General features: G+C 35.8%; 1 protein-coding gene across 8 annotated transcripts in view; it reads right to left on the bottom strand.

Annotated features, from left to right (window-relative positions):
- The window catches only part of CNKSR2 (connector enhancer of kinase suppressor of Ras 2), a 280256-nt gene that overhangs the window by 57783 nt on the left and 194618 nt on the right, over nt 1–27855 (bottom strand). For all 8 annotated transcript variants that reach the window (XM_016943171.4, XM_016943172.4, XM_024353188.3 and 5 more), the window contains 4 exons: nt 6378–6426; nt 5804–5976; nt 1952–2025; nt 1604–1675 (listed from right to left, as the gene is read on the bottom strand). In XM_016943171.4, the coding sequence (XP_016798660.1) occupies nt 1604–1675; nt 1952–2025; nt 5804–5976; nt 6378–6426 (368 nt within the window). The remainder of the gene's footprint in view (nt 1–1603; nt 1676–1951; nt 2026–5803; nt 5977–6377; nt 6427–27855) is intronic.

The raw sequence follows: 27855 nt of genomic DNA, 5'->3' as shown, positions 1-27855 counted from the left end.
ATTGAGCTTAACATATGGTAAAATGGATAGTAAGTACTAGAACAGTGGAATTATAAAATAATTAAAACATAAAATGGAGTATCACACCTCTCCTTCTCCATGTGAATGTGAATAAATATTTTCATTTTGAGAACAAGGAGAAAAAACTATTTAAATTTTATAGCTTGGTGTGAAATTTCAAGAATGATAAGTTATATGAATTAAGAGAAGATTATGGAAACTATACGAAAGGCTCAATTCCTTTATTAGTAATAAAAGTTTTAATCAAGTGCTCTCAACACCATCTTTCTTTGCCATTTACTTGTATTCATATCCTTGCTTTGAAAAAAAAAAAAAACATGTTTGTATTCCCAAATGTCAAAGAACAAGATTATTTATAAAAGGACATTAAGTGTTCATTTAGTATGTTCAAGCAAATTTATGCAGCTATACAGTTTTGTGCTTAAAAATGCCTGGGTACAATTGTTTTAGAGAAAGGTAGATGGAGTAAGAACCCAACGTATATAAAAGGAATATATATTAATAGTAAACATTTATATAGCACTTATAATTTAGCAGGCACTGTTCTAAGTCCTTTATGTATGCTTATTTACTCCTTATAAAAGTCTTACTGATAGGGGTCATTATTATTTTCACTTTATTAAAGGGCCAATACCTCAGCATAGAGAGGTTCAGTTTCTTGCCCAAGGTCTCACAGCTAATCAGTGTAGAGCTGAGATTGGGCTGGTTATTAGCCCCATCCACCTCTTGTATAGATTGGACATTACTATATTGGAATGAAGAGGTCATGTTCTTTGTCCAAGGCTGTACAGCTATTAAGTGGTAGAGCTGGGATTTAGAGAGTCTGGTTGCAAAGTCCATGCTCCTGACCATGATGCTATGCTGCCTCTCCCTAACTGTAGGCAAGTTATATTTGTAATATGTACTGGCTAGTAAGTTATAGAAAGGAGGAAAATTTTGAATCTTAAACTCAATTTCTATAATTCTAGAAAAGGAAGAGGGGAAAGGAAAGAGAAAGGAAGAAAGCACAAAATTCATAAAAGCCAAAGTATTAACATGAAGCAGAATGTGGTAGGTGATGAGAAAAGAAAAAAAATGTACATATAAGTTTTCCCTGAGCCACCAAGTAACCACTGAGCTATCTGATTTGTTGGTTGTGGTCCTGTCAGGTGAAAGATGAAAAGTGACAGAAAGAAATACTAATTTTTCTTAGGCCTGAATTATTGAGATGAATATTCTGTCAAAAATACTCAGTACTTCAAAAAGTCCGATTTTTTGGTAGACATCTCTTTTTCCCCCATCTGGGAGTCAATTTTAAGACATATTATTGAAATGAACTTAAAAAATCCCCTTTTTTTGGTGGTAGATTTTTTGGGTCTGTATATGGTCTTGGTAAACTTGACAAAAATATTTAACGAGTTTATTTTGACTTTTTAAATGATGTTCTTTAAAATTAGATATGGCTGCATGGAGCTATTCTGGGTCTATTTTATTTTAAACTGATTGATCTAGAAACTTCAGTGACATTATTCTCTAAGAACTACTGTAGAAAATTTAGAATTCTAGGCCTCACTGACCTTCTACATACTCTGAAATACTTTACCTGTTCATATCATCAAGATGTTCAGCAGCAAAATAAAAGCTTTTGATTTTAGGATGACAGGCTTTGAATGCACTGCAAAAGGAAACAAAGTACATTTATTACAAATCGGGAAATAAGTTTGAACCAAATAATTCTGACGGGCAAAATTACCTCAACATCTAACCCGAGTTCACATATATAATGCTTCTATCATGGTGACAGAAATCAGTAAAAAGTTCAATTTTCTGCCCACAAAACTGCTTTCTTATTACCTCAATGTGAAAGCATTAAATGAGCAACCTATAATTTAAAAGCTGGAAATTAAAAAAAAAAACTATCGTTCCCTCTTCCCAAATAAAATCAACTTACTATTTTTTGCGGCATTCACTGGCTCTATCAATTTTAAATTCAGGCAGGCTAATGAATCCTTCTGCTTTTTCATCCTGAAGAGCCAAGACTCTTGGTTAGTTTATTATATACAAAGGTGTGAAGGTAATGATACTCTGTAACTATGGCTTAGATATCTGTACTAATAAATCCGTTCCTTTAATTCCTTAAATTTGACATTTTAGAGATAAGAATTCAATGCTTACCTGCTGTACTCCATAAATTGAAGATATATTTTGAACACTTAGAATACTACAAATTAAAGTATAGAACTTTTAAAAAGTCTTTTTCATATTAAAATGAGAATGGAAAATTCTTTAATTCTCAAAGTGGAATGTGTTTTATAACTAATTTTCTGGTCAGAACATATATACACTTTTATAACATATAAAATAAATGTAGTCCACTTTTGTAATTCACAATTTTCTATTTTCTTAATGTTCAGATGTAAAATATAGGGATGTTCACTGATTCAATTTTCCTCCAACAAATCTCTTATCAAATTTGATTTTCTCTAATTATGCAACAATGATCTTTTATTTAATTATTTTTAACTTTTATTTTAGGTTCAGGGGTACACGTGAAGGTTTGTTATACAGGTAAATGCGTGTCACAGGGGTTTTTTGTACAGATTATTTCATCACCCAGGCACTAATCCTGGTACCCAATAGTTATTCTTTCTGCTCCTCTCCCTCCTCCCATCCACCCTACTCAAGTAGGCCCCAGTGTCTGTTCCCTTCTTTGTGTGCATGAGTTCTCATTATTCAGTTCTCACATATGAGTGAGAACACGTGGTATTTGGTTTTCTGTTCCTGCATTTATTTGCAAAGGATAATAGCCTCCAGCTCCATCCACGTTCCTGCAAAAGACATAATCTCATTCTTTTTATGGCTGCGTAGTATTCCATGGTGTATATGTACCACATTTTCTTTATCCAATCTGTCAGTGATATGCATTTAGGTCGATTCATGTCTTTGCTATCACGAATAGTGCTGCAATGAACATTCACGTGCATGTGTCTTTATGGCAGAAAGATTTACATTTCTCTGGGTATATACCCTGTAATGGGACTGCTGGGTGGAATGGTAGTTCTGCTTTTAGCTCTTTGAGGAACTGCCACACTGCTTTCCACAATGGCTGAACTAATTTATACTCTCATCAACAGTATATAAGTATTCTTGTCTTCTCTGCAAGCTCATCAGCGTCTTATAACAATTATTCTGTGCATTCAAGAGTTTACAAATGAAATAGGTCAATTTGACTTTCAAATATCTGGCTTGGGGTATGTGCTATATATATATAAAGGTCATTTTTCACCTGGAAAATGGAATAAAATCCATAAAATCCTGCTCTCTCTAATGCTGGATGGAAAAACAAGATAGAAGAATTATCCAAAATATTATGTTAGATACGAGTTATCCCAACTAAGCTAAAACTATCTTTTGCTAAATGCTTTAATCATTGTATCCCTTGTTCTGCTCATGATCAAGCTCCTCTGAGTTTTACTATCTCTAACTTTCATTTGATCTGTGCTATATCCATAGCTCCTTATATATCAAGTTCAAGTGAGATTATACTCCCATCCACTATCACAGAGGAAAAAAAGAGTTCTCGATTCTTTTAGATTGTATATTTGTATGACTGCTTTCACTGCTAAGCTTCCACGCAAAACAAAAATCTGATGCTACTGATAGTGACTGAATATGTGTTATGAAAAAGAGTAGTATTAAACTTTTTCAGTATTTGAATATTTTTTCTTCCAATCTTGGAGTAAGGACAAGACAGTATTTTTAAATCCTTTTCCCAACTTTAATTTCTATGTTATTTTACCCTTGACATTCATAATGTAAAAATTTAAAATTTTGAACAATTTAAAATATTTTGAGGTAGTTATTATCTCCCCATAATGATGTGATGAGGGATTTTTACATTTCTCCTAAAAATATTATCATACTAAAGGTATTTCTTGCAATTTATACTGTAGAATTCTTCACTCATCTCTCACAAGGCTAACAGTAACAATAACTTGCTGAATGAAACTTAGTTCAACAAAAAGGGGCCACAGTTTTTCATCACTTAAACTTTGAAAGACAGGATATAATCTAGTATGTGGCAGACAAACCTGCAAGTGACCTTACAATAAAGAGAAACATAGAGATACTATATCTTGATAATATTTGATTGGCATATAAAAAGTATTTAATATATATCTATTAAATGAAACTGTAGGTAAAATTATGGCTTGTTTCCTACATTTAAAATAAGACACACTTAGCGAAGCAGAGGATATTTTAGGTAATTGTGTGATTTGCCACAAAAATGTCAAAAGTACAGAAAACAACCAAATATTTTTATATAGGTGATATAGACATTTACATTAAATAGAAAAATATTAATTCAAGATTTTACAAATAAAATGAGAGGTCCCTTTGAAAAATGTTACTAATAGCACACATTTTTTTCAGACAGGGTCTTGCTCTGAGTGCAGTGGTGCAATCATGGCTCACTGCAGCCTCAACCTCCCTGGCTCAAGCAATCCTCCTGCCTCAGCCTCCCAAGTAGCTGGGACTACAGACGTGCACCACCACGCTTGGCTAATTTTTTAATTTTTTGTAGAGACAGGGTCTCACTATGTTACCCAGGCTGGTTTCAAGCTCCTGAGCTCAAGTGATCCTCCTGCCTCAACCTCCCAAAGTGCTGTCATTACAGGTGTGAGCCACTGGGCCCAGCCTACCATATGTTTATTGAACACTCAGTATGTGCCAGGCATTGATTCATTTCATCCATATGATAGTCCAGTGATAAGCATTATTATTACTCTCATTTTGCAGATGAAGAAACTATGGCACAGTAACTCAGGTGATATGATTTCTGAGTCTACTCTTAAACACAACATAACACTACATTATAACCTGTCTAGGGAACATAAAATTCTCTAGATATTATGTGTTATAATCGTAGGCATAATAATGTTGTTAAATTATATTTCAACAATATTCAAACGCAAATTGATGAATGTCTTAACATAATAGTATTGGACTATTCACCCAGCACACTACATTAAGCCATGTACATTTTTTATAAAATAAGGTAATAGCAGAAATCATTGTTTTAAAAAACTAATAAAGTGAACTAGTAGATGGCTATAGCAAAGGAATAAAAGCAAATGCAGAATAAAGGGAATATCAACAAATGTTTTTGGCATATCTGTCAAGATACGTAATAAGTTTTGATATGACTCCTCTGGATATAAATCTGTTATATTAAAACCCCCCAGAAAATCATAAGAATAATTTAAATGTATTATATATATACCCCCCCACTGGGCCAAGTGAAATGAATACTTGCAGATTTTCAAAACTAGTCTACTAGATCATTTTTAAAGAAAAATGGAAATAAATTCAGGTGGTATTAGTTTACTTAAATTAGTAAAGGGCTTCCCCTTCCCCACTTCTAAAAAGAAAAAAAAAACAGAAAAAAGTGTAAAATTTTGAACAAAAGCAAGACATTTAAAAATTAATGTCAAATTTCCACATATAATCCTTTTAGTTAAGCTACTGCTTGGATTAGCTTCGCATTTTTATTTAGATATACAGAATTTTACTACACTTCATCTGTGTTTCAGATATGTTGCTACATTAGCATAATTGAGACAGCTATCTTTCTAGAACCCCAACATGCAATCATTTTAAGAGGGTGGATTGAAAAATACCTAGCAGAAGTCTACTGAATTGGCCTTAAGGTGATTATACGATTTTAAAATATAAGTCTCAAAATGATTCTTTTGATTAAAGATAGAGAATGGATGAGAAAACAAAAGGTGCTTTATCTTACCTCCTCATTAATATACCAATAAAGGGATGCATCCTTTAGGACAAACCAATATTTCTTCCATTTCTGTGAAAAATAACTCTTCGCATCTTTCTTTTTCCAAAGCCAGCCTTCACAGTCACCACGGCCAAGATCTTTGCAAGAAATTCGTCTTTTGCTCTTGCCTGCTATAGGACCTAAAGGGTGGAAATGCTCTTTCAATTTTGTCAAAGGTATGAAAGTAGAGGATTAATCTATAGATACCAAAAAGAAGTATGAGTTCTTGAAAATCTTAAAAAATTTTATATTGTATTAGACTAGAAAAATATAAAAATCTTTAATATTTTCCCTCACATAAGTGACACACATCTTAATCAGAAATATGTAACACCACTCTCAAAACTTATTGAGATCATTTGTTGTAAAAGGTACCTTGTATTATAATTGCACTGAAGAAGAAGCTGGCAGCTTTCGCACAAGGGGGTTGTGCTCTTCTAAACCACACTGGGCTCAGGCAAGAAAGAGGGCATGGATGAAGTGTGTTGGGGATTATCAAAGAGCAAAATAAGCAGGTAAAGGTTTCATTTCCTTTTCTTACCTTTGTTTTTCTTCTTTGATTTGTGCTGCAGTGAGGACTGCTGAAATGTCTAAAATCAAAGATAAAAAGAATGTTATCTGATACTCAGGGTGTGATCCAGAGCACCAGCACGCTACACAGAACTCTCAAGAGCTAAATGATGACTCTAAACACTGTTAGGGGAAGAACTTTTTCCCCACAAAGCCTCAAAACAAATTCATATACATCATGTCACTTAACTTTCTAATCTCCTGTGAAGCAGGAAAGGATATTATATTTACCCGTATTTTGTAGGCAGAGAAATCAGGGCACAAAGCATTTGGTAAAACTAAAGGCTTTTACACATACACACTACTTTGTACCTTTTCACGGGTATATTGTGCTTTGCCAGACAGTATCTCATTTGAGTCTCACAAAATCTAACGAAGTAAGCAGGAAAATATGACTATCCTTTGTTCACATGAAGTTCATTCTATTACATAAGCCACCATCACCTACTGATCTCCTACTTCCTTAGTCCCTACATATTTCAGCACTTGGAACAATATTTTTTTCTCATGCCTACTTCTGTCACTATTATTGGTGACTAATCTTCATGTAGATGATGTCAGCACCCTGGTTCCTCAGTTCTAATAACATTTACTTCCCCACTCCTCAGCTACCTACCCCCATAATCATATGTTTGATATCTAAAGCACACACCAGCCACTGTATCTAATTCATATGGTTTACATAGTCTAATACCTTCATGTCATCACTTAAAAAAAAACTTCATTGAGGCATCCAGTTCATTGACCTAACTACCCTCTTGTGCCTGTATTTCTTTCTTTCCTCTTAGTTTCCATGGGATATCATTATAATCGTTCCCTTGACCATGCTCGCTGCATCATACTTGCCAAGCTAAACATCCATCCCAGTTAAACCTACCTGTCTGTTCACTCCATGCTAAGTACCTGAAGAGCTTGATATGTCTAGAGAAAAACCCACAACTATATTGACTGGTCTAACTTTCAATTAATGACTACACATCACTGGCTCCAGTTAGTCTACTAAGCCATATTGTTCACTGGTATAATAAGATTCATTACATTCACATGATCAGCCAGCTAAAAGGGAACAGAGATAGCATGTGTGCTTTTAATTCACAGATATTCCTTCAAAATGAAAATCAGGTTACAGATTCTTCTTTTTCTTTACGAAGATATATCTATAAGGGGCAACTGGATTTTGCTTATATAAAATTTGCTGGTCTTTTTTCACAATAAATTCATGTTTTGTGATACTTTATTATTTAGTATCATTGCTCATTAAATAATATTCTACTTACATAATAATTTTTGTTCTGTATATGATTTATATAAGTCTAATGAACATAGTACTACGGATGTGTATCAGTCCTAAAGATAAGGGTCAGATAATTTGCTGACATACAAAGCTTTCCAGAAATAATCACCTAAGTGTTACAGCATTATAAATATGTATGTATGTGGTATATGTGTGTGTGTGTACACACATACACACACACATATCAAACTTTGCAGCATGCATGGTTATAGAAATTCACAAATTTTGAGAGAAAGCATAAAAGATAAAACCCATTATGCTGTGTTGATTTTCTTGAATGCACTTTGCTTCAAAATAATAACTCAAATAATAACTCAGGCTACTGTGCTTAAGTATAGCTAATTTACAGATAGTTATTTTCCCTACATTGTTTCGTGGTAAAATTACTGATTGGGGTTTTTTTTTCCCTTTGTATTTCTGCAAGTAATCATTATAGTTTTACAGCTCATTATTTTGAAAAATGACAAAGATGGAGGTGGTTTGTTTTTAGAAAGCTACATAGATTACAGACAGCTTGAAAGAACTGGGTTATATAATGTACCTTCTATGCTTTTTGCATGCTATTCCATAGAACCTGAATGTCTACTCTAAAAATCTACATGAAACATATTTTACACTCTCCAGGTTTTCTTTTTAACAAGATTATCTTTTCTTTTCCTATAAATATATTTCCATAAAGATCATGACTGCAGAGTATAATCAGTGCACTGGAAACCTGAAAACTCCAAGACATTAAATACAGATTTATCCATCATTCAAAGAAGCAAAGCCTTAGATGTCTTTTAAAGACATTATAAATATTAAAATAAAGTTCTCTTAAGAGAGATTTTATTATTTTTCCAATTGACTTGACATTTTCTAAAATGAAAAAGTTAATTGTATTATATGCTTTCGGAAGTAATGGGAAAATCTATTAAAACTATACAGTTAGGTCTCTGTGCAGAAAAGAGTTACTGTAGCAGGCCTGAGGTTGCCATCTTAGAAAGGCCTACTTGCAGTATTTGCCCTCGGTTGGCATCTAGGAACTTGGCTGGTAAACAGTTCCCTATACTGATAAGAAGCTTCCCTAAATGATAAGATTATTTTGCCCACATGGGGCACTGATTATTCACTTGCCTTCTGGAAGTCTGGAATTTTGGTAGTTGCTAGGCAGAGGATGTCTACGTGACCAATTCAATATCCTTGGGTACTGAATCTCTAACGGGCTTCCCTGGACAGAAACACTGCACACATGTGATTGAATTTTAGCTGCTGGGAGGAGAGTATGCTCTGTGTGACCTATCATGGGAGGGAGAGAGCACAGGAAGCCTGCACATAGATTTTTCTAGATTCCACAGGTGTCTTTTTTCCTTACTGATCTGTCTGTAGGTTCCTGCTGTTTCACTGCTAATAAATCCTAGCTGTGAGTTCAACTATATGTTGAGTCCTATGAGTTCTTCTAGCAAATCACTGAACATGTAGGTGGTCTTGGGGACATCCAAAAGAGCCTCACATTCAAAAAGATCCCTTACAAACTTATATTAGAAACTGTTCATTATTCATAAATAATGGACATAAATAATCTCCAGAAAGGGTTTTCCTTATGTCATCAGCTACAGTGTTAGTAAGCACCCCTGAGGTGCAAATTTATCATCCTGTATCATCTTTTCTAGCAGAACTGATGGAATTATTCATTGTCAGTGACAGAAATTTAATTGGTACATTTTTTTCCAGTTTTAAGATTATGCAAATTTAATAAGAGCAAGACATTAAAAACAGACATATGACCGTAATTCATAACACAGCTGATCATATAAGGTGCTACAACAACTAACTGAAAAATGAAAGAGGCCTAGAATCTTTGCATTCATGATAAGTGTATTTCTCATGAGGTAAAAATTCATAATATATCTCATTCATGTATATTTCATATTAGCTTCAGATTACCCTTCCTCCAAGTTTATGCTCAAGTAAGTATATTCTTTAGAAGTTCTTTCACAGCAGTCTGTGAGTGGCAAACTCTCCTAGTTTTAATGTTTGAAAATCCTTTCCTCTTGAATAATAGTTTGGCTGGGTATAGAATTCTGAGTTGGGCCTCAGCAATTTGAATGTATTACTTTATTTTCTTTTTGCATCTATTTTTCTTCTCTTAAGCCATCTGTAGTTACACTGTCATTTGCTTGTTTTAATCTGTCTTTAGTTTCTCTGTAGCTTCTAAAATATTTTTCTCTTTATCCCTAATATTCTGCAGTTTCACTATTATGTGTCTAGGTTACAATTTATCTAATTCACTCTATTTGGCAATTTTTGTGTTGTATTGAAAGTGTTATTTAATTCTGAAAATCTCTTCAAATGGTCTTCTTTACTAGCCCCTTTTTAAAACTCTAGACATATGTTGGTACCTCTCAATTTATCTTCCATGTGTCCTTCATGTTCTGTATCCTTTCATATTTCTGTGATGCCTTTTAGGGGGATTCATTTTACTGTCTTCCAATTTCCTAATTCTTTCTCTGACTGTATCTAATCTAATCTAAAGTTTATCTTATTGATAGAGTGTTTATTTCATATATTTTACATTTCCAGTGTATCTAGTTGATAGTGGCTCTTTTGAATATCCACTGTTTAACCTTCCTGTTTTTACTTAAAAATGTATTTTAAGGGCTTTTGTGACCTTCTTGTAATTTGCATTTAGTGAAGAAAATCACCTCATTGTTTAGTTCATTGCCTTTTTTAAAAAAGTATTAATTTTCTCTAGATGCTTTGGAATTTTAGCTTGGGTGGAAGGTTCTTCCTGGAGGGATGTTTCTTTTTGCACTCATCCCTCTTATCTAAGCGTCTTGCTGTCTCTGCCTCCATTCCTTGGGACACTAACCAGGCGTTTTAGTGGTGGCAATGGGTTGCAGTTCCATCCATGAAATCCAAGTGGGAGAGGCATGGCCCATGGTTCTGAGTATCTGTTTTTGTTACTTGTAGACACCTAGGAATTCAGTTTTATACAAGTAGCTGTATCTTTATTTATTTCTTAGTAACTGCATCTTTAACCTCCTTACTCATGAATGAGGAAGCTCTGCTTGCCTTCCCAGTTGGTTACACCTCGTGAGTCAATTTTTAGATTCCCGACATAGCTGAGGTCCATTGGTTCTCTGATACTCATTAGAGAAGACTCTCAGGCATCTCTATCTTTTTCTGGACTCGGTGCCTAAGATATGTGGCTTTAGGTCCCAATTATCACTGAGCATTTTTGTTCCTTCTGGTGCCTGGAGATTAGATTTCATTTTTGACCATGACCATATCTTTTATTTCATTTTATTGCTATGTGTTTAGGGTAGGGTGAGTGTGAGGGTGTGTATGTATGTGAATTTAAAGCACAAGCTTGTAACGCTTATTGATCACCAAAAATGGATTTCTCTTGTTAGCATTTTTGAAGTCCAATTCTCTAAAAATTCCCATCTTCATTATTTCCAAAAACATCATTTATTAAAATCTTTCTAATGCCTTCACTAGCACTTTCTGTTTATTATAGTGAGCATCTGGGTGAAAGTTCTTCGAACTTTCTAAGAATGTTCCATAAATTCTGATCTTTAGCAACTTAAGAATTCATACCACTAGCCAGGACTTCTTCACTGAGCTAAAGCCTGCCTAACTGAGCGGATTTAATATGTACAAAACTGAGCTCATGATATCTATCACTCATCAGCCAAATCTGCTTCTTTCCTACTCTTCTATATCTTATTAAATAGTAATTACATTTTTTTCCTCCCTAGTGGCTCAGGTACAAAACCTTGGAGTCAACTTTAACTCTTTTCCTTCTCTTATACCCCATAGCCAATCCATCAGCAAGTTTTACCAGCTTTGTTTTCACAATGAATGTATTTATAATATGACTTTTTCTCACCAGCTCTATTATTACCACCCTGGTCTAAGCCACCACAATCTCTCACCTGGATTACTGAAATACCCCCTGACAGTTCTCCCTGCTTCTGCTCTTACCCTCTCTAATATATTTATACTATATATATTATGAATTTATACATATATTATATAATATATAAATATATATATTTATATATATTTATCTTGAGACAAGGTCTTGTGTCACCCAGGCTGGAGTGCAGTGGCATGATCTTGGCTCACTGCAACCTCTGCCTCCTGGGCTCAAGTGATCCTCCCACCTTGGCCTTCTGAGTAGCTGGGACTACAGGTACACAGCACCATGCCCAGCTAATTTTTGTATTTTTAGTAGAGATGGGGTTTTACCATGTTGCCCCAGGCTGGTCTCGAACTCCTGGGCTCAAGTGATCTGCTTGCCTTATCCTCCCATAGTGCTGAGATTACAGGTGTGAGCCACTAAGCCCAGCCCCCTCTAATTTTTAGCACAAGAGCCAGAGTGATCTGGTTAAAATATGATTTAAATCATGCCATTCCTATATGCAAAACTCATCAATGGTTTCTCATGTCCCTCTGAATAAATGCCTATATCCTTTCAATGACTTGAAGGCCCTACATGATCTGGTCCCCTGTTACCTTTGCCTACTGCTCTCCCCTTGCTAATTTTGTTCCAGCTACCTTTGCTGTTCCTAGATTATGCCAAGTACAGTCCCATCCCAAGACCTTCACCCTTGCTGTTTCTTCTGTCTGAAATGTTTTTTGCCCAGATGTTGTTGTGGCTCACTCCCTTAACTCCTTCAAGTCATTACACAAAGGCTTTCTTTTTAGTAAATTCTACCCAAGCTTCCCTATCCAAAATTGTTATCCCAATTGCCCTCAATACTTTCTGTTCTTTTCCCCAGCTTTGTTTCCCCTCTGAGCATTTAGCATTATCTTAAGTATTTATATTTCTTGTTTATCACCTGGACTTCCTCCAAATATAAACTCCATTAAAAAAGGGCAATTCTGCCTGTTTTATGTATTGCTTTGTCCTCTGCCTAGAGTAAGACTTAGCACAGTAGGCACTCAATAAATACTGGTTATGTGAATGGATGTTGAACAAACCATCAGCAAAGAATACAGGTTGTAATCTTAATTAGCTGACTGTTGTAACTTGAAGAAGTCTATGAATCCATGTATAATACATTATTGAAAATTCTGTTCTTTAATAGGCCATTCCTTTTGGTAGATAAGAAGAATTTTCTTTTATCCAATCTCCTTCAGCACTACTTGCACTGAGATTGTCTTAGTGCATTTAACAGTTTAAATTTAAATTCACAATATGCCTGGCAAAAGTACATTAAATCTGTGTCAAAAGATATTTATGCTAATAATTATATGAATTATGAATGAATGTGTTGAAATCATAATTCTTTCCATAAAAATAGAATGTGCTAAAATAAAAGGCTATTATGAAAGTATTTTTGATCTTCTTAACCATGGCGATGCATGCAACAGTATTCTGTTTGGCTATGAAAGATCCCTTTTTCAGACATTTGCCTGAAAAGACCATTTGTCTTTCATTCTGTCCACAGATGTTCTGTTCAAACTTCATTCCCCACTCTTTTGGATGGAGAAGTGTGGGGGCAGGGTAATTTGGGTCATTCTTATCCTCAAATTATCAGAAGCACTTATTTTAATTGTGAAAAAAATCAGTTTCTGTGTTACATTTTGAAAGCTCAGCTACTATTAAATTCTTCTCAAGTTGCAAATTGACACACTTAAGGAAAAATTTGCAATCAAAGTACTCTCTTGTTGCAGTAATAGCAATTTCCTCTTACTGTAATTTTCTGCAAAGTTCCAAGATTTCTTCAGTGACTAGTCAAACCAATAGCTTCTTTCTTATACATAAGAAAAGAAGGTGCTTAACAATTTGAAACACTTGAGATAGATGATAGCTGCTTCCACACTTTTTTTTTAAATAAACAAGTAAAACTCTTTGAGATTTTACTTTACAAAAAATGTTTTCTCTTAACTTTCTAATTATTGTATGTAGGAAGAAAAAAGTAAATATATGGAAATGGGATAGGATGACAATAGAACTAAATATTAAGTCAAAAAATTTCCATTTATAAGAAATAACAGCATAGAACTTAAGTCTGCTGTTGTTGGTGGCCTTGCTCATTCTGGTGCATGAAAGAAAAACTTGGAGTCAATCAGGGTGAAGGATGTGGCACTGCACACACCGTAGGTCTTTCATTAGAGTGGGATGAGGTAGCTCTGGATTCTGTCAGTCAGGTCGACCTGATTTTTTTTAAACTTTCATTTTAGGATCGGGGTACATGTATAACTGAAAATGGCTCCACACTTACTCAAAAATAAGCATGCTTTATAAACTAGTAAATTAACAGTCAAATAAGAACAAAAAGACAGTAATTGGTAAGAATCTAGAGAAGGTCAGTCAAACTACAACTACTTAGGTTGGGCAGAGTTAATGTTCCATCAAAAAGAATGTCATATGTATCAGATTCTGAAGGAAGGATGTGATTGACTCTCATGCAGGATCCCATAAGGTGAGTCCTCCTGTTCCTACACAGTGGTAATGTAGGAAGAAGGGAAGTGATTACTTGGAAAATATTCAGGAAGGCTAACATGAATCAATACCCTTGGGAAATAAGAACTGCCATCCTTAGCTCAAAATAATAATCATTTACTGAGGGCTTATTATGTGTCAGGCACAATATTAAGCACTTACAAGTGTTTATAAGTGATATGATTGATCCATTTTAATCCTTATAATACATATGTAAAGTGGTTATCATTAACCCCATTTTAAGAAAGAGGAAACTGAGACCCAGAATGCATAAATAAGTTGCTCAGGATCACACAGGTAGGGGTAGAGTCAAAATTCAAAGCCAGGTCTGTCAACCCCAAAACCTATACTCCTACTACATGCATTACTGCCTCCCAAGTAAGTATTATGTAGTCATAGTAACAATTAAAGAGAGAGAAAAACTGCTTCTGGCACTAAGACATCCATTTATGAAAACATCTCATGACAGGTGATGCAAGTACATTGCTATGTGAAAAGAAATGATTCTCCAAAGCAGAAAGATTATCAGTGAGAAAAACACTTTTACATCAATGGAGATAATTCAAACCAATAACATCTCATCAATCTCTAATTTTCATGCTTTCTCAATTTTATTTTAATTAGCAAGTTATATTGCTCTGTAGGTTATAAAAGAAGATTTACAGGAGTTTCTGGGCAACCGCTTATAATAATATCTGCATGAAAGGAAGGCTCATGGTAACATCTTAATTTTGCAATTGAGACAGAAATTAAGGTACGATAATATTATAAGGCCCAGCCTAAGTAGACAGAGATGGGACTGCAATTACATTTCAGTACAAGCCTATTAACAGAACTCAGTTCAATTAGAAAACCCTGTGTCAATACTGATGAGAAAATCATGGATCCAGCCTGCCTTTTGACTAATTCTTTACTCTCTTGAGCTGATTCGTTGTGTTATGCCATTTTCCACCCAAAACACTCCTCAATACTACGCAATGCTTTGGAATTACTTGGCTCACTTTCTGAAGGAATGGTTTTTACCTACTATATTAGTTCTATGAAGGCAGAAACCATTTGTTTAGGTCACCACTCTATACTCAGCTCCTAGCACAGGATGCGACATACAATTATCTGTCGAAGGCATGAATTGAATAGTTACTCACCACCTATGTGTGGGACACTGAGGTATGGGCTATGATTCATGGCTCCTCATATGCAACCTGTCAGCGCATCCTGTCCAGTTACCTTCAAAACATATCCAGAGTCCAACCCCTTTTCACCACTTCCACTTTAACACCCAGGGTTAAGTCACTCTCATCTCTCACTTGAATTGACCAGATCCTATCTTGTCTCCCCGCTTCCACACTTACCCTTGGCCCCTTCAGTCTATTTTCAACAAATCAGTTGGAGTGATACACTTAGAATGCTCATTTCTCAGCAAGAAAGGAGCACACATTACCAATGAAGCAACACCGTGGTAGGAATCAGGAGACCTGACTTTCAGTTCATATTTCAGTCTATATTCCAGCTCTATGACTTTGATCAAGCTACTGGACTACTCTTGACCTCAATTTCCTCAACTGCAAAATCAGGGATTTGGACCACATGTTCTTAGTATGTCTCATAGAACAATAACTTTCCATGATCATAATTTAAAAATGAGTGGAAAACCACTTAATGATCACCAATGGAGACCTAATTATTGATGTTTTAGGAAATATTATATGTATACCTGTAATCAGTGTCAGTCTTAACACTGAATGCTAGATTATTCATTGAAAAGCACTTAGTTTATGTTTGAATTCCACCATGTATGGAAATAACTTATCACCAGCCATATTAGATACAGCTATTTTGGGGTGCCTGATTGATGTGTACAATTAACATAGATTTGCACTTGAGACAGAGGCAGCAAGTTCTAACAGGTGAAAAGCAGAACTAGGGCAGCTCCTACTCCTGACACTTCTGTTTGACAGAAACCGTTGAAATTTAGGTGTCAGAGAAATAAGAGTAGATTTGCCTGTCTTTTGTGACAAAGAAATGTTTATAACCAGAAAAAATGGAGAGGACCAGATTTGCTACCTGCAGGCTAATGAATGACAAGGAAATAAACTATGTGTAAAAGAAATAGAGAAATAAATAATATAGAAAGAATCACCTCTAACAGAGATGCATGAAACCCAAGAATCTCAAATGAAGTCACAATTATGGTATGATTGATGATTCTGTCAGCAATGATGTGACTGAATCATATTTACTGAAAAACTTTTCTGGTTGTGGACTTAATGGTTTTATTTGTAAAAGAATCTGAAATCAAAGTTTTTTTCTGATTACTTTAACTTTATTTTTAGGTTGATTTCTCTGATATAATGTACATATTTCTCATTATGAAAGTCTGTGTCAGTATGATTTGTTCCAAGAATGCTAGCTTTTATCTAAATATCTTTATCATATTAATACTACGTTTCTGTTAAACTCTTATTCTGATATTTTTGCTCTTATATAATAGACAAGCTCTCCAACACAACTACTTCAAATGTTTCTACATCTGGTAGTTTTAATAGAGTTTTCTTGATTTAGAGACTTTTTTCATAACAGAAATATTTTTCAAAGAGTACTGTATAAAAATAGAATTTTAAAAAGTATCAAAAGTCACTATATGCAATTTATTTTATAAAATAATTGAGATATATAATTCAGACTGTTCCTTTTAATACTGAACTATATAGTAAAACATGATTTTAAGACTAAAAAAAGGAAAATTGGTTTTATCTAACAGAAGGGAAAAAAGAACTTGATGGGGAGATATTTTAACTTCTGCGCTTGCAGCAGGAATCAAATCATCATTATGCTGTCAATTTAGATGGCATTTTTCATAGTCCTCTCTGCAGTGCTACACTTGTCTTGTAAATGAGAAAACTGAGTAAAAGAAAGGAGGCAACTTACGCAATCTCAGTATAAAAAATTAAATTTCTGGAGGGCTTGATATTTGCTGCCACTTCTTCAGAACTGGTTACCTCAAATGCACCTAGATTACATTTTGCTTGTTCTCAGCCCACTGGTGAGGACATTTTGGTAGTACTGTTGGAGGAAGGGTATACTATTTGTGCACTATCATAGTGCCAGAAACTGAATCAGATCTTTACATATACTGTCACCACACAGAGCCAAAGCTTTTACCCAATTATAAAAATATATATGATGGAAGGTACAAAGAAATAGAAAATACAATATCAAAAAACATTTTATAGCAAATGAAGAAGTGTATTTCATATGGCTGTTTCTTGTAATAACCATATGATAAAAATTGAGGACATTATTTTAAAATGCAACTAAGTGAAGAAGATTCAGCATTTGGCTAAGATGTATTTCTCAGTATATGCTTTGGTAAATTAAAGAAGTAGGTTGTGGAGATGGTACTCTCATAGAGGTAGGCTACACTCTTGAATCCACTCTAGATTTATGATAATTTATGATTTTTATTTTACCACTGAACCTCATACATACTCTCAGTAGAGAATTTTCAAAGCAGGTTTTACACAGTAAACACTGATAATGGCCACAGAGAAGGAAACCTCAGTTTGGTAGTTTCCTATTGCATCGATTTAGCTAAGCTGGAAGGAACTATGTGTTTTAGAATTCTTTTGTCTATATGGTTCTAGTTTAGGGTTGGCCACTATGTAAATTTGTGTCAGTTTTGGAGAATACAAGTAAAGCAGCAGCTCTTTTGCTCCGAAGGTCAGGGCAGGGTGTCAGTCACTGCTGCAGCTGATACACATTGTTTTACTTTTCTGTTGGCTTGCCTTACTGGTGTGAGTCAGCAGCCAGGTCTACAACTCCTTCAGCTCCAATCGGATCTCCTCCTTCAGCACCTGAGTATGGGACCATGAATCTGTGAATCTCCATGGAGAAGGGTACCAGCTTCTTGTTGAAGTTGGAGGAAATGCTCTGGTTTGTGCTCATGGGTTCTGGTTTGTCTTGTTCTTCCTCACTTCATGTCTAGATTTTCTTCCCAACCACTGGCTCTGCTGAGGCATCTTTGCCAGCTCCTCAACTGAATAAGATCTAGTCCTTTATTCCATGCCACTTAGAGATTCTAGTTCCCTGGTTGTACTTCAATGGATATACTCATTAATGCCCAAAAGAAGTGCATTCTGTTTTAGTCCTAGAAGGCTTCCTGATTTGCTCATCAGAAGATAAATTCCCTTACATGCAGAGTAACTAATTTTCTTTCTATATGGAGTTAAGAATAGCTAGTATGTGCTCAGCACAGTGGAAATAATTTTATATACAACGTATGATTTAATTCTGAAAAAAAAAACAGGTAAGTAGTCTTATCCTCTTTTTACCTATGAGAAACTGAGGTTCAGAAATGTGCCTAGCTTTTTATAGCTGATTTAAGTACATAGCTGACCTATATAGCTATATATATTTAAATATATAGCTGACCTATAGCTGAATTTTAAAAAAGGCAATTCTCTTCTTAATGCTGAACTCTTATCTGGAGACTATCAGACACAAGAACCATTATGTCTTGGGACCACTCTAGATTTATGAAAATAAAAGAAACCATGGGAAGACGACTTATTCTCCTGTTTACTATGGCAGGAAAGTTTACACTAATTTACCTAAAATCAGTCACATATAAAGAACATGGGTTTGAAACACTGATCTATTTCTCAGCATTCCAAGTTGTTTTGGATTGAAGTCTATTAGGATCCTGTTTCTAAATTACCCTGGTATTTGTAGAAATGTTAAGAGACAGATTTAGCAATATCATTTAGAACTGAGACTCTGGGTTGAGCTTATGCACTTTGGCCCATTGCCAATTGCTGTCAGAGTCAAAACTAGTGAAAAATCCATAATGGCTGCAAACAATTTAACACAGTTCTTAGAAAATTTATCTTTAAAAAACTAGAACCTAACAGTAATAAATTATTGTACCTTAATATCATTTATTAAGAGGAAACTTTGGATAATTTTAGTACATACAGCAAATCATTATACCCATAGTTTTGTGGAAGCTGAGAGTGCTGAAACCAACAAGGGAGTAATATTAATATATTGTGGGAGTTAAGTGAAGAAAATAATTTGGTACAGGTTATGACCTTCAATCAGAATAGGCTTTAAAGAATTCTAGGGGTAAGATAATTCTACCTGTAGTTTTATTAAACTTGAGATGTCTGATTAAATGAGTTATGGTGGCAAGGTAATATGAGTAGGGTGATTATGGGAGCAAAAAAAAGCCAATTGCCTACAAAATTTGAGGACGTTTTCTGAGGCTATAAAGCTAGGAGACAAACGTCTACAACATAAAAGGGAATGGGGCTTCTTTACGCTCTCTGATCAAAGCAACTAAAGGCAGGTATGTCCCCAAATAGTTTTTAATTACTGAACTTACCAACCAAGCCAAGGGCCTGTTATTAGAATTTGTGTATTTTTTTCCCTAAAGGCAAAAAGGAATTAAAAATAAGACTTAAATTTAATAAATTTATAATTCAATTCTTCTGCATCATGTTTTACATGGTGCGTCACTAATTGAGCCAAATTTTGTGTTTTGCTTCCTGGCAGTCATTTTCTACCCAGGAAGTAGCAGACTGAGACCCACATTTGTTCAAATGTGAAGCTGAAAGGGCTGGCTTCAGTTTATCAGTAATCTGTTTTATACAGGGAGCAAAAATCTTTCTCAAGAGTGAGGGCATATTTGTGAATCTTTTTGTTTGTTTAGTGTTCAAATGTTAAAACTTAAAAATTGAGGAAATAAAAATTTCTAAACATTTAAACAATATTTTCAAAATTAATAAAACTGATGAATTTAATCAGTATCTTAGGAATTCCATTAAGTTACAAGTCTTGTACATCAAATCTCTTATAGGCTTCCAACACTTTAAAAGCAGCGCAGAACATAACAATGAAAGCAAAATTCCTTATTCCCACACTCAATCAATACAAAAATATTAGTACTGTGGTTTTGCTTCTTTTGTTTTAAAGTATTTCTGTATTGATATTTTGGAAATTTTAATAGTTAATTAAATTTCTTTAATAGTTATGTAACTATTCAGATATATTTCATTTTGGGTGAGTTTTGGCAGTTTGTATGTTTTGAGGAATTGGTCCATTTCATCTGAACTGATAAACTTACATGCACAGAGTTGTATTTCTTTAGTATTCTTTTAATGTCTATGAGGGTTGTAGTGATATCGCCTATTTTATTCTTGATATTGGTCATTTGAGTCTTCTCTCCTTCTTCTCTTTATCAGTCTTGCTAGATGTTCGTCAATTTTTTAAATTATAAAATCCCATAGCTTTTGGTTTGATTTTACCTATTGTTTCTGTTTTCAACTTCATTGAATTCCGTTATCTTTATTAAATCTTCCTTCTGCTTTTTGTTTTGTTCTTTTTCTAATTTCTTGAGGTAGGGGCTGAGATTATTGCCATCTTTCTTCTTTTCTCATGTAAGCATTTAGGGCTATAAATTTCCTCTAAGCATATGCTTTTTATTTTCACTCAGTTTCATTTTCCTTTATACTTCCTTTTAATCTATGGATTATTTAGAAGTATGTTCTTTAATTTCCAAGTGGCTGGAGATTTACTTGTTATCTTTTGTTACTGATGTCTAGTTTGATTTCATTATAATCAGAGAACATATTTTGTATTATTTCAAGTTCTTTTAAAGTTAAGGTTTGTTTTATGACTGAAGATAACTTCTATTCTGATGAGTATCTCATGCACATTTGAAAATAATGTGTATTCTGCTGTTGTTGGGTGTCAGTTAGAAACTGCTGGTGGACAGTCATTCAGTACTTCTGTACCCTTGCTGGTGTTTTGTTTAGTGGGTCTATGAATTATTGAGAGATGGATGTTGAAGACCCCAACCTTAATTGTAAATCTTTCAATCTGTCCTTCCAGTTCTGGGAGATTTTGCTTCTACTGTTTGAATCTCTGTTATTTGGTGCATACATGTTTAAGATTGTCATGTCTTCTTAGTGAATTGAACCTCTTTATGCCTGTTGTGGTGAAGGAAGAGAAGCATGACTTTTTTCACGGTTTCCGCCTTGAGAAGAGGCAGGTGTTGTTAAAATATTTCTGTCATGTTGGCTAAAGAGAGTCCGTTGGCTAAAGACTGTATTTTGTCGGTGCCTATTGATGTTTTCAGGTTGCAGGCTTTTATAACACCCAGGCCAGGTAATACAGGAGGCAAGTAAAAAAGCCTGGGAACTCACAGCACTTCCTTGGGTCTGGAGGTCTCTAGCCTGTCTGCCTTTTTTTTTTGCACCTTTCAGAGTCTTCTGGTAGATGAGTTAATGTATTTTCTCCAGGTAATTTTTGGTTGTGAGTAGCAGGAAAAATAAAATAAAATGTGTGTACTCCATCTTATCTGGGACTGAAAGTTTGTATTTGTGAATCTTTAAATCTTCAAAGAGTAATTCTATTATTAAATCCTCTAGTCTGGCCAGTTCCGTTATAAGTACACCAGTTTGCGGTGAATGAGAATATGGGGGGATAGGAGGAGTACCGATAGTTGATTTTTTTTTATTAAAAAAACCAAACCTTCCTAAATATGAAAGCAAAAAGAACAAATTATATAAATAAGTGAGGAAGTACAAGTGAACTAATTTTTTGTGGACTAGCATTCACCAACACTGTTTTATATTTATAACCAAGTAAAGCCAATATTTTTTTCTTCTTCTTTTAACCATATATCTGTATCTAGGTAGTGGGTTTCCACAGTTTTTGACTGTGGTTCCCTAAGACAGGCCAACAGATCCCTTGGGTCTATCTCTTTATCTCTACTTTTCAATGGAAAAAATAACTAGGTATACCAATAGACGATTACTCTGTAAGTACTGTTGGGTATGGATGATTCACAGTATCATTCTTGAAAAATTATAGGTAAATATGAATCACTACATATTAGAGGGTAAAGCAAGCAACCTAAAACAAACTAAAATTGATAGTGATGAAGTCTAATGATAACTTATAATGAAAATAAACAGCCACTGAAAACTATAGGTTACTTTTTAAAAAATCCCAATGATGTATCAATAGAGCATTCCTCCTAAAAACCACAGAAAACTGGATCATCTACACTTGTGCTTGTGCGATATGAACATGATTGCACTGTCAGGGCTGCATAGGTACCAGGCTGATATGGTTTGGCTGTGCCCCCACCCAAATCTCATCTTGAGTTGTAGTTCCCATAATTCCCACATATGGTGGGAGGGACCCAGTGGGAGGTAATTGAAGCATGGGGGCAGTTACCTCCATGATGTTCTTGTGATAGTGAGTTCTCATAAGATTTGATGGTTTTATAAGGGACTTTCCCCTCCCCTTCACTCTTGGCTGTCACCATGTGAAGAAAGACATATTTGCTTCCCCTTCTGCCATGCTTGTAAGTTTCCTGAGGCCTCCCTAGCCCTGTGGAACTGTGAGTCAGTTAAATCTCTTTCCTTTATAATTACCGAGTCCTGGGTATGTCTTTATTAGCAGTGTGAGAATGAACTAATACAGTAAATTGGTACCAGTAGAGTGGGGTGCTGCTATAAGGATACCCAAAAATGCAGAATTGACTTTGGAACTGGGTAACAGGCAGAGGTTGGAACAGTTTAGAAGACTCGGAAGAAGACAGGAAAATGTGCGAAAGTTTGGAACTTCTTAGACACTTGTTGAATGGCTTTGACCAAAATGCTGATAGTGATATGTACAATGAAGTCCAGGCTGAGGTGGTCTCCGATGAAGATGAGAAACTTGTGGGGAACTGGAGCAAAGGTGACTCTTTCTGTGCTTTAGCAAAGAGACTGGTGGCATTTTTCCCCTGCCCTAGAGATCTGTGGAGCTTTGAACTTGAGAGAGATGATTTAGGGTATCTGGTGAAAAAAATTTCTCAGAGCAAAGTGTTCAAGAGGAAGCAGACCATAAAAATTTGGAAAAGTTACAGCCTGACAATGCAGTAGAAAAGAAAAACCCATTTTCTGGGGAGAAATTCAAGCCTGCTGCAGAAATTTGCATGAGTAACAAGGAGCCGAATGTTAATCACCAAAACAATGGGGAAAATGTCTCCAGGTGATGTCAGAGACCTTAATGGCAGCCCCTCATGTCACAAGCTGGGAGGCTTAGGAGGAAAAAATGGTTTTGTGGGCCAGGTCCAGGATCCCTCTGCTGTGTGCAGCCTAGGGACTTGGTGCCCTGCATCCCAGCCACTCCAGTCATGGCTAAAGGGGCCAAGGTATAGCTTGGGCCGTGGCTTCAGAGGGTGCAAGCCCCAAGCCTTGGTAGCTTCCATGTGGTGTTGAGCCTGCATGTGCACAGAAGTCAAGAATTGAGGTTTGGGAACCTCTGCCCATATTTCAGAGGATGTATGGAAATGCCTGGCTGTCTAGGCAGAAGTTTGCTGCAGGGGTGGAGCCCTCATTGAGAACCTCTGCTAGGGCAGTGCAGAAGGGAAATGTGGGTTCAGAGTCCCCACACAAAGTCTCCACTGGGGCACTGCCTAGTAGAGCTATGAGAAGAGGGCCACCATCCTACAGACCCCAGAATGGTAGATCTACCAACAGCTTGCACTGTGCTCCCGGAAAAGCTGCAGGCACTCAATGCCAGTTCATGAAAGCAGTCAGGAGGGGGGCTGTACCCTGCAAAGCCACAGGGGCAGAGTTGCCCAAGGCTGTGGGACCCCACCTCTTGCAACAGTGTGACCTAAATGTGAGACATGGAGTCAAAGGAGATCATTCTGGAGCTTTAAGATTTGACTGCCCTGCTGGATTTCAGACTTGCATGTGGCCTGTTGCCCCTTTGTTTTGGCCAATTTCTCCCATTTGGAATGGGTGTATTTACCTAATGCCTGTGCCCCCATTTTATCTAGGCAGTAACTAACTTGCTTTTGATTCTACAGGGTCTTAGGCAGAAGGGACTTGCCTTGTCTCAGATAAGACTTTGGACTTGGACTTTTGAGTTAATGCTGGAATGAGTTAAGACTTTGGGGGACTGTTGGGAAGTTCTGTTTTGAAATGTGAGGACATGAAATTTGGGAGGGGCTAAGGGCGTAATGATATGGTTTGGCTGTGTTCCCACCCAAATCTCATCTTGAATTATAGTTCCCACAATCCCCATGTATTATGGGAGGGACCCGGTGGGAGGTAATTGAATCATGGCAGCAGTTACCTCCATGCTGTTCTCATGATTGTGATTTATCATGAGAGCTGATGGCTTTATAAGGGGCTTCCCCTCTCCCGCTTTGCTCTGCGCTTTTCCTTGCTGTCGCCATGTGAAGAAGGATGTGTTTGCTTCCTCTTCTGCCGTGATTGTAAGTTTCCTGAGGCCTCCCGAGTCCTGTGGAACTGTGAGTCAATTAAACCTCTTTCCTTTATAAATTACCCAGTCTTGAGTATGTCCTTATAGCAGTATAAGAATGAACTAAAACACAGGCATACTGAAAAAATACTAAATTAGAATATTCAATAAATTCTATGAATGTATTATTTTATGATTATTCAATTTGTAACCTTTTAAACTCATTTAGTAGGTTACTAGTAAGCAATATCTAGTCACAAGTGAAAATGGAAGTTTGTGATGTGTTATTTGCCCATAAGAATCAAAGAAAGTACTGTCACTTCTGGGTCAGACCTCAGTCATCAGAGCCCTTTGCCAAGGATGGCCCATACTTTGGGAATCACTGCTGTAGGGAAGCAGCCCACTGGGAAATACTTTTCATAGTACAGACTGTTCCCATGTAGGGGTTTGCAAATGCTACTATGAAACATTTTAGAAATAATAAAGTCATCCATAGGAATCAGAGAATATACAAATGAATATGATAATATTTAGTGTACTGTTGTACTCTAACATGTCTAAATGTACCTTGATTGGGAGAAACATCATGTCATTCTGTAATACAGCTGTCTTCTGGGTGAATAAAGTCAAAATGGAGAGAAATTGGTTGTTATAAACAAGTGACGGCTTAGAGGTGGCTTCTTTGCCACTAAAATAACTGATCTCTTCTTTGAATTACTTTTATCCTGAAAGAATGCAGCTAAGTCAGGCAGCCGTTAGACAAACCAACCTTTATAACTGCAGGTAAATTTAATTATGAATGTTTATATGTTAGTAATATCACAGTTTTTCCATTATTGTGATAATAATAGCTCTGTCTTCCCTAATAGATGATAAAATCCTTATGAGCAGATATGGCTTTAGTCACACAAAGGTGTGAATTTTGGAGTCAGGATGCTTGGACTCATTTCTAAACTCTGCTATTTTCTAGCTCTTTAAGGTAAATTCTGTGTTCCAGTTCCTTTCAGTTCTGCAGAATAGAAATAATTATATCAACCTCATAGGATCATTTTGAAGATTCCAAGAGATACTGTATTTAAGTGCTTAGCATTGGAGCTTAGTAAGTAATCAGTAAATGCTAGCTATTAGTAATATTAGCAGTGGAAATATTATAGGGATACCTCCTGTTACTGTGCTTCAATTTATTCTTTGAAGATTGCAATTTTTACAAATGGAAGGTTCTGGCAATCTTGTGCTGAATGAGTCTATTGGTACCATTTTTCCGATAGCATGTGCTCATTTCGTGTCTCTGTATCATATTTTGGTAATTCTCACAATATTTAAAACTTTTTCTTTATTATTATATCTGTTATGGTGATCTGTGATCAGTGATCATTGATGTTACTACTGTAATTATTTTGGGGTGCCATGAACAACAGTACACTAAATAACACATTTTCAATATAGATGAAACAGCCTTATAGTGGAAGATGATGCCATCTAGGACTTTCATAGCTAGAGAGGAGAAGTCAATGCCTGGCTTCAAAGCTTCAAAAGACAGGCTGACACAAAAGAAAACAGAAGAAAGTTTAAGTGGTCTGGATAGAAGATCAAAACCAGCCACAACATTCCCTTACACCAAAGCCTAATCCAGGGCAAGGCCCTAACTCTCTTCAATTCTATGAAGGCTAAGAGAGGTAAGGAAGCTGCAGAAGCAAAGTTGGAAGCTAGCAGAGGTTGGTTTATGAGGATTAAAGAAAGAAGCCATGTAAGACAACAGACTTAATAAATGTTGTGTCTGTTTTTACTGTTCTCCCAATGGGCTGTTCTCCCAATGGGCTGTTCTCCGATCTCTTTTCCTCTCCTCAGGCTTCTCTATTCCCTGAGAAACAACAGTATTAAAATTAGGCCAATTAATTAACCCTACGATGGCCTCTAAGTGTTCAAGTGAAAGGAAGAGTCACATGTCTCTCACTTTAAATCAAAGCTAGAAATGATTAAGCTTAGTGAGGAAGGCATGTCAAAAGCCAAGATATACTGAAAGCAAGGCCTCCAATATAAAAATGATAGGAAAACGAAACAGCCTTATTGCTGATAGGGAGAAAGTTTGAGTGGTCTGGATAGAAGATCAAACCAGCCATAACATTCCCTTAAACCAAAGCCTAATCCAGAGCAAGGCCCTAACTCTCTTCAATTCTATGAAGGATCAGAGAGGTAAGGAAGCTACAGAAGAAAAGCTGGAAGCTAGCAGAGGCTGGTTTATGAGGTTTAAGGAAAGAAGGCATCTCCATAACAAAAAAAGTGCAAGGTGAAGTAACAAGTGCTGATGGAGAAGCTGCAGCAAGTTATCCGGAAGATCTAGCTAAGATCATTGATGAAGGTGGCTACACTAAACAATAGAATTTTCAATACAGATGAAATGCCTTGCAGTGGAAGAAGATGCCATCTAGGACTTTCATAGCTTGAGAGAAGTCAATGCCTAGCTTCAAACCATAAAACAGGCTGACTCTCTTGTTAGGGGCTAATGGAGCTGATGACTTTAACTTGAAGCCAATGCTCATTTACCATTCTGAAAATCCTAGGTCCCTTGAGAACGATGCTAAATTAACTCTGCCTGTACTTTATAAATGAAACAACAAAGCCTGGAAAACAGCACATCTATTTATAGCATGGTTTTCTGAATATTTTAAGCTCATCATTGGGACCTACTGCTCAGAAAGAAAAGATTCCTTTCAAAATTACTGCTCATTGACAATGTACCTGGTCAACCAAGAGCTCTGTTGGAGATGTACAAGGTTAATGTTGTTTTCATGTTTGCTAATATATCAGCCATTCAGCTGCCCATGGATCAAGGAGTAATTTCAAATTTTAAGTCTTATTATTTAAGAAATACATTTTGTAAGGCTATAGCTGCCATAGATAGTGATTCCTCTGATGGATCTGGGCAAAGTAAATTGAAAACCTTGTCGAAAGAATTCACTATTCTAGATGCCATTAAGAACATTTGTGATTCACAGGAGGAGGTCAAAATAACAAGATTAACAAGAATTTAGAAGAAATTGAATCCAACCCTCCTGGATGACTTTGAGGGGTTCAAAACTTTAGTGGAGGAAGTCACTGCAAATGTTGTGGAAATAACAAGAGAACTAGAATTGGAAGTAGAGCCTGACCCCAATTTTGAATGAAGTTCTACTGTGGATATAATGCTGTTGAACAGCATCTCATGCTGCTAATAAATATTTTGTGAAAGGAAGAGTAAATTGATAGAGCAAACTTTGTCATTTTGTTTTAAGATATTGTCATAACCACCCCAACTTTCAGCTACCACCACCCTGATTAGTCAGCAGACATCAACATTGAGGTAAAACCCTCCACCAGCAAAAATAATAATAATAATAATAATAACTTGCTGAAGGCTCACATAATCATTAGCATATTTTAGCAATATTTCCTAATTAAGTTATGTAC

This window comes from Pan troglodytes, chromosome X (assembly GCF_028858775.2).
Source record: "Pan troglodytes isolate AG18354 chromosome X, NHGRI_mPanTro3-v2.0_pri, whole genome shotgun sequence".
NCBI lineage: Eukaryota > Metazoa > Chordata > Mammalia > Primates > Hominidae > Pan > Pan troglodytes.
The sequence above is the reverse complement of the archived record's forward strand: the minus strand, read 5'-3'. Positions and strand labels throughout refer to the sequence as shown.